General features: G+C 33.1%; 1 protein-coding gene across 1 annotated transcript; it reads left to right on the top strand.

Moving 5' to 3' along the window:
• The first annotated feature begins 769 nt into the window (after positions 1-769).
• LOC137938313 (uncharacterized) lies at positions 770-6,230 on the top strand. The gene is made up of 4 exons (XM_068783291.1): positions 770-862; positions 1,136-1,273; positions 5,951-6,066; positions 6,173-6,230. The coding sequence occupies exons 1-4, from the start codon at positions 770-772 to the stop codon at positions 6,228-6,230; spliced, it is 405 nt and encodes a 134-aa protein (XP_068639392.1).
• Positions 6,231-8,419: the final 2,189 nt, after the last annotated feature.

Here is an 8,419-nt window from a genome sequence, read left to right as displayed (position 1 = left end):
TTAAAGAACATTCTGAAATACCATTGATATTTTAATCTTTTGATGCAATGGTACTCACTCAGTTTGGGCAGAAAATTAAAGTCCTTCGGTCAGATAATGCCAAAGAAGACACAATCAAAGATCTTGACTCGTTTTATCAAGAAAATGGCCTACACCCCTCAAAAAAATGGTGTAGCCGAACGGAAGAGCCGTCATATTCTTGAGGTAGCTCGCAGTTTACTATATGTCATGCAAGTTTCATACTTTTATTGGCCTCATGCAGTTCTTACCGAATGTTTTCTTATAAACCGGTTACCCTCTTCCATTCTTGGTAAAAAATCTCCTTACTCTCTATTATTAACTAATGATGATCCTTTTTCGATGCCCTTGAAAGTCTTTGGCTGTCAATGTTTTGTCCATATTTTCTCCGAAAAACATAGTAAAATTGATGCCAAATCTGTGAAGTGTATCTTCTTAGGATACTCTCACACACAAAAGCGTTATATTTGCTATAATCCCTCTCTTCAGCGTTTACTTGTGTCTAGGGATGTCATTTTTTTTTAAGAATCTCTATATTATTCTGATAATGCTCCTCCAGGTTTATCTTCAGTACCAGGTTCTCCTCGATTGGTTGTGCCCCATGTTGCAGAAACTACTTAGCCCCCAGAAACATTGGCTGACACCACACCTGCTGAGTTGTTAGATCCTACCGAGGTTAGTCCATTTTCTTCGATTATTTTTGGCCCAAAATATGATACTCGTCCTATTACAGTTAGGAAAGAGCTGCACCATGCCTACTTCTCAACCTATAACAAATTTTGTGTCTCATCATCATTTATCCCCTATTTGTTGTCAATTTCTATTGGTTATTTCCTCCGTACCTGTACCACAGTCCTATCATGAGGCTCTCTAACATCCACGGTGGAAGGCGGCTATGGATGAAGAAATGTAGGCCCTTTATGAAAATCAGACGTGAGCTTTAGTCCCCCTTCCTTCATATAAGAAACTCGTCAGTTGCAAATAGGTATTTACTATGAAACACAATCCGGATGGGTTTTTGGCTCAGTTAAAAGATTGTCTTGTTGCTAAAGGCTATACATGATGTAATGGCATTGATTATGAAGAAACCTTATCTCCAGTGGCTAAATTAAACTAGGTATGTTTGTTATTATCTCTCGCGGCTAACTCTTCCTGGCAAGTCTATCAACTTGATGCAAAAAAATGGTCTGAATGGGATATAAAGGAGGACATATATATGCAGCAACCACCTGGGTATGTGGTTGATGGGGAGTCCGTATGTCGACTACAAAAATATCGTTATGGTCCCAAACGGTCACCTCGTGCATGCTTTGAGACCATAAAGAGATTTTTGTAGTCGACGTACGGACTCCCCCTTAACCACTTACCCAGGTGGTTGATGCATATAAATGTCATCCTATATCCCCCTCAACAACAAGGCCTTGTTAGTGCATTTTTTTCAGAAAATTTTTGAAAATTATTTTTAGTAAAAATACCTCTCGAGGGACCTCATATTTCCTTGAAAAAAAATTTTAGCTGAAAATTCTTACCAGAAAACTATTGTGGTAAAAAAATTTTTGTTGAAACAAATTACTTTCTACAACTATATGGCCTTGTTAGTGCATTTATTTAGGAACGTTGGAAAATTAAATCAAATAAAAATATGACCTTTGGGACCATTAATGCATCATGTTTCCTAGAAACGTTTTTCAAGTTGAAAATTCTTACCTGGGAATTTTTTTGGTAAGGATATTTTTTATGAAACAAATTACTTTCTACGACTATAAGGCCTTGGTAGTGCATTTTTTTGGAAAAGCTGGAAATGTTGTTCAAGTAAAAATACATCTCTAGGGGCCATTCATGCCTCATATTTCCTGGAAACATTTTTCAAGTTGAAAATTTTTACTAGAAAATTTTTGCTGAAACAAATTACTTTCTACAACTATATGACCTTGTCAGTACATTTTTCAGGAAACTTTGGGAAAGTATTTCTTGTAAAAATACATCTCCATCTACCATTAGTGCCTCTTGTTTTCGGGAAAAAAAATTATAGGCAGAAAAATTCCTACTTGGAAAACTTTGCTAAAACAAATTATTTTCTATAACTATAAGGATTTGTTAGTTTTTTTAAAGAAACGTTGGAAAAGTATTTATAGAAAAAATATGTCTCCAAGGTTCACAATGCTTCATGTTTTCTGGAAACACTTTTCTACCTGAAAATTCTTTCCAAGAATCCTTTTTGGTAAATCATTTTTTGTCAAAAAAATTGCTTCTCGCAACAATATGGCCTCGTTAGTGTATTTGTTTAGGAGCCGTTGGAAAGTATTTCTAAAAAAAATATGTCTCCATGAACCTTCAGTGCCTCACATTTCTATGAAACACTTTTCAAGTTGAAAATTCTTACCAAGAAAATTTTGTAAAAAGGCAATTTTTGCAGAAAAAATTACATTTTACTACTATAAAGCCTCGTTAATGCCTTTTTTCAGTAAAATTGAAAACGTATTTCTAGTAAAAATACATATCCAAGGACCATTAGTGCCTCATGATTCCAATAATCACTTTTCACTTTGAAAATTATTACAACCAAAATTTTGGTGTAAGGAAATTTTATCAGAAACAAATAACTTTTTACATCATTAAGGCCTTGTTATTGCCTTTTTCTAGGAAACTTTGGAAATTTATTTCTTGTAAAAATATGGCTCCATGGTCCATTAGTGCCTCATGTTTCTGGGAAAAACTATTCAAGAGTAAAATTCTTACCTGGAAAATTTTGTTGTAAGGCAATTTTTGCTGAAACAAATTACTTTCTACAACTCTAAGGTCTTGTTTGTGCCTTTATTAAGGAGACATTAGAAAAGTATTTCTAGTAAAAATACGTCTCCAAGCACAATTAGTGCCTTATGTTTCCAAGAAACACTTTTGAAATGGAAAATTGTTATCAGGAAAATTTTGAGGAAAGTCAATTTTTGCTAAAACAAATTACTTTCTACAACGATATGGCCTTATTAGTGCATTTTTTTGAAGAAATATTTGAAAAGTATTTTTAGTATAAATATGTTGTGAGGGACCATTAGTGCCTCATGTTTCCTGGAAAAAACTTTTCTTGCTAAAAATTCTTACCAGTAAACTATTGTGGTAAAGCAATTTTTGCTAAAACAATTTACTTTCTACAATTATAAGGCCATGTTAATGCATTTTTAAGGAAACGTTGGAAAGGTATGTCAAGTAAAAATACGATCGTTGGGACCATTACTGCCTCATGTTTCCTAGAAAAAATTTTCATGCTGAAAATTATTACCAGGGAAATTTTGTGGTAAGGATATTTTTTTATAAAACAAATTACTTTCTACAACTATAAGGCCTTATTAGGGAATTTTTTTGGACATGCTGGAAATATATTTTTAGTAAAAATACGTCTCCAAACACCATTAGTGCCTCATGTTTCCTGGAAACACTTTTCAAGCCGAAAATTCTTACATGAAAAACTTTGTTGAAACAAATTATTTTCTAAAACTAAATGACCTATTAGTGCATTTTTTTCAGGAAACGCTGGCAAACTATTTTTAGTAAAAATACGTCTCCATGGACCATAAGTTACTCATGTTTCCAAAACAATACTTTTCTGGAAGAAAATTCTTTCTAGGAAAACTTTGCTAAAATAAATTACTTTCTATAACTATATGGTTTTGTTAGTGATTTTTTTCTCAGGAAACGTTGAAAAAGTATTTGTAGTAAAAATATGTTTGCAAGGACCATTAGTACCTGATATTTTTTGGAAACACTTTTCAACCTGAAAATTCTCTCCAGGGATCATATTTGGTTAAGCATTTTTTGTTGAAACAAATTAATTTATGCAACTATAAGGAATTTTTAGTGCATTTTTTAAATAAATGATCAAAATGTATTTTTTCTAAAAATAAATCTCCATGGACTGTGATTGCCTCATATTTCCATGAAACACTTTTCAAGCTAAAAAATTCTTACCATGAAAATTTTGTGATAAGGCATTTTTTGCTGAAAAAAATTACATTTTACTACTATAAGGCCATGTTAATGCCTTTTTTCAATAAACATTGGAAAATTATTTCTAGTTAAAATACGTGTCCAGGGACCATTAGTGCCTCATGTTTCCAGGAATCACTTTTGAAAATTCTTACCTGCAAAATTTTGGTGTAAGGCAATTTTTTCATAAAAAAATAACTTTTTACATCATTAAGGCCTTGTGTCTTTTTAGGAAACTTTGAAAACGTATTTCTAGTAAAAATGCATCTCCAGGGGGCATTATTGCCTCATGTTTTCTGGAAACACTTGTCAAGCTGAAAAATCTTTCTAGGAAAATTTTGTTGTAAGGCAATGTTGAATTTATGGAAAAGAGAAAAACTTCATTGACTTATTATAATCAAAGTACATGAACCTCTATTTATAATAGAGGAAGGTAGTAGAGTCCAATTACAATAAAACTACCTTTCTCCCAATTATACCCAAACTCTAACACTTAAAGACAAGTCCTAGCATAAGTAAATAACTCAATATAGTTAAAAGACAAACCTAACTCAAACCAAAACTCTTGTAGGGCGTGGCAATTAGATAAAGAGACTTTCTTGAGTCCTTCTTAATCTTCCAACTAATGTGAAAAGAATGCCAACTCATGGTAATCATTGTGGTTCCTACTTCTTATGGGCTTGGGCCCATCTTGTTGGCCTTCTTTGGTCATTTGGCCCATCTTATAATACTCTTAGATACGTGGGCCTTTCTTGGTCGTGTGGTCTTGCGCCCTATCTTCCAACACTCCCATTCAAGCTGAGGGTGAGAGAACATCAAGAACTCCCAGGTTGTTGCAAATGATGGATACGATCTTTTTGTATAAAATGGCAGTCTTCCAATCTTCCAACACTTCCGCTCACGCTGGTGCTCTCTTCCTTGAGACACAGCTAGCCAATTCGAGGGAAAGGGAGGGGGGGGGGGGGGGGGGGGGGGGGGGGGGGGGTGGGGTGGGGGGGATAACATAGATGCAATAATAAGTTCCTCCGTCATTGACTTCCAACCACAAATAATTTTGAAATTTTTGACAAGATGAAGTTCCTCCATCATGGACTTCCAACCACAAAAAATTTTGATATTTTTTACGGAGATGAAGTTCCTCCGTCATGGACTCCCAACCACAAATAATTTTGATATTTTTGACGAGGATGACGTTCCTACATCATGGACTCCCAATGACAAATAATTTTGATCTTTTTGATGGGAATGAAGTTCCTCTATCATGGACTCCAAACCACAAATAATTTTGATATTTTTTACGGGGTAAAATAATGATGATATGAGGCCACCTCTTCTTCAATAATAATGTCCCCAAAGAGATATAATAGTTGCAGGTGAATATAACACGACCATCTTCCAACACATACAACATGAACCAAAATAATAAACCTTGTAGAAGGACCCATGAAATAATCATAATCCGATATAAATATTTTTTCTTAGATGCAGAAGCTTTATCTTTTGTGCTCCCATTTTCTTGAATATATTGATCACATAAAGTCATCCACAATATATGGAATAAAATACCTCTTTCTTGTACTTCTTGTACTTCTCCCCCTCAAGCTAGGAGGTAATGGCAGTGATTCCAGCTTGAACCAAATATCATAGATGTAGCAATAAGCCCAAATAACAGAGATATATAAATAAGCCCTCAAACCAGGTAGAAGTGAGATATTTTTCTGATATATCAACTCAAAAAGTGTCACAAAACAATTGGCGTAGATTTGGATTTTTCATTACAACAGAATACCAACATGACCTTTGATTCTTCCAATGCGAATATTTCTTTAAATATAGATCAGATTGACATGAAATTTTCTCCTTCTAAAAGTAGACTTATATACCTTTCATCCAAGTACAATTAATTCATAAAATATAATTATGAGAAGATAAATAATCTGATATATTTCAGTCTCTGTCAACTGGCCGAACAAAGTACAGTTTCTCCTGCTTTTCTAGAATGACCACTATCTCTTCCAAGATCAATATCTCCTTATACAAAAATCATACCGAGAATTGGTTGAATAGGTAAGAAAATATACTTACGTATATTTCTTTTCATATATAATTATCTATATAAAGTCTCTTTCTTGATAGCATAAAATACCTTGGAAGTTGAGGCTTTCTATTGCAGCTCGAAGCTCTTTTTCAATCTGACCTTTGCTGCTTCAATTATCGATTTCTCTTTGTAGCTCAGATAAAAAAATTGGTTGAATACATAAATGAATAGACTTACAGATATTTTTTTATATATATTTTTCTTTATAAAGTCTAGTTCTTGATAGCAAAAAATACCTCGGAATTTGAAGATTGCTGCTACTCCTCGAAACTTTTTGCAATCTGACCTTCGCTCATTCAAATATATATATCTGTCTGTAGATAACTTCAATTGGAACAAATTATTTTTCTTTGGAAAGTAGACTCAAATATATTTCAGTCAATATATAAATTCCAATATTCAAAACTCCATATAAATTTAAAAAACGCAAAGCAAACTATGCGCGTAGGGACTCAAAAAAATAACTACGAACCTAGACTTAGGGTTTAGGTTTTAGAGAAAAGGATCTCATTATCTTAGTGGGTTGACCAAGTCAACTCATAGTACCTGCTCTGATACCATTTTGAATTTATGGAAAAGAAAAAATCTTCATGGAATTATTATAATCAAAGTAGAGTAGAGTCCAATTACAATAATACTAATTATCTCAATTACTCCCAAACTCTAACACTTAAAGATAAGTCCTAGCATAATTAAATAACTCAATATAGATAAAAGACAAACCTAACTCAAACTAAACTCTTGTAGGATGTGACCATTAGATAAAGATACTTTTTTGAGTCCTTGATCTTCCAATTGATGCAATAAGGATGCCAGCTCATGGTAATCATTGTGGGTCCTACTTCTTATGGGCTTGGGCCCATCTTGTGGGCCTTCTTTGGTCATTTGGCGCATCTTATAATACTCTTAGATATGTTGGCCTTCCTTGGTCATGTGGTCTTGAGCCCTATCTTCCAACAAGCAATTTTTGCTGAAACAAATTACTTTTAACAACTATAAGGTCGTGTTAGTATTTCTAGTAAAATTACGTCCCTAGGGACTATTAGTGCCTCATATTCCCTAGAAAAACTTTCCTAGCTGAAAATTCTTGCCAAGAAAATTCGAGGTAAGGCAATTTTTGCAAAAAAAAAAAATAGTTTCTACAACAACAAGGCCTCTTGTTTGTATTTTTTAAGAAAATGTTCAAAAATTAGTTTTAGTAAAAATTTGTCTAGAGGGACCATTAGTGCCCCATGTTTTTTGGAAAAACTTTTCTAGCTGATAATTCTTACCAGGAAACTATTTTGGTAAAACATTTTTTTCTGAAACAAATTACTTCCTACAACTATAAGGTCTTGTTATTGCATTTTTTTAGGAATGTTGAGAAAATATTTCTAGTAAAAATATGACCCTTGAGACCATTACTGCCTCATGTTTCCTAGAAACATCTTTCAAGTTGCAAATTCATATTAGGGAAATTTTGTGGTAAGGATATTTTTTTATGAAACAAATTACCTTCTACAACTATAAGGCCTTGTAAGTGCATTTGTTTTGGAAATGCTGGAAATGTATTTCTTGGAAAAATATGTCTACAGGGACCATTAGTGCCTCATATTTCCTGGAAACACTTTTCAAGATGAAAATTCTTACTAGAAATTTTTTTCTTAAACAAAATTACTTTCTACAACTATATGACCTTGTTAGTGCATTTTTCCAAGAAATGTTGGGAAAGTATTTCTTGTAAAAGTACGTCTCCATGGACTATTGGTGCCTCATGTTTCATGGAAAATACTTTTCATGTAGAAAATTCTTACTTGGAAAACATTGTTGAACAAATTCTTTCTATAACTAGAAGGTTTTGAAAGTGATTTTTTTAGGAAACGTTGGAAAAGTATTTCTAGTAAAAATAAATCTCCAAGGACCGTTAATGCTTCATGTTTTCTGAAAACTCTTTTCTAATTGAAAATTCTTACCAAGAATCCTTTTTGGTAATACAATTTTTGCTGGAACAAATTTCTTTCTACAACTTTGAGGCCTCGTTATGTATTTTTTAGGAAACTTTGGAAAAGTATTTCTACTGAAAATACATCTCAATGGACCGTTAGTGCCTCATATTTCCATGAAAAACCGTTGAAAAAATTCATGAGGGAAATTTTGTAATAAGGCAATTTTTCTTGGAAAATTTATATTTTACTACTTTTAAGCCTTGTTAATGCCTTTTTTTCTAGAAACATTGGAAAAGTATTTCTAATTAAAATATGTGTCCAGGGACCATTAGTGCCTCATGTTTCCAGGAGGAATCACATTTCTTGTTTAAAATTCTTACCTGGAAAATTTTTGTGT

This window comes from Aristolochia californica, unplaced genomic scaffold, assembly GCF_029961685.1.
Source record: "Aristolochia californica isolate CCGP_79_NKW_82.1479 unplaced genomic scaffold, dmAriCali1.0.hap1 SCAF_8, whole genome shotgun sequence".
NCBI lineage: Eukaryota > Viridiplantae > Streptophyta > Magnoliopsida > Piperales > Aristolochiaceae > Aristolochia > Aristolochia californica.
The sequence above is the reverse complement of the archived record's forward strand: the minus strand, read 5'-3'. Positions and strand labels throughout refer to the sequence as shown.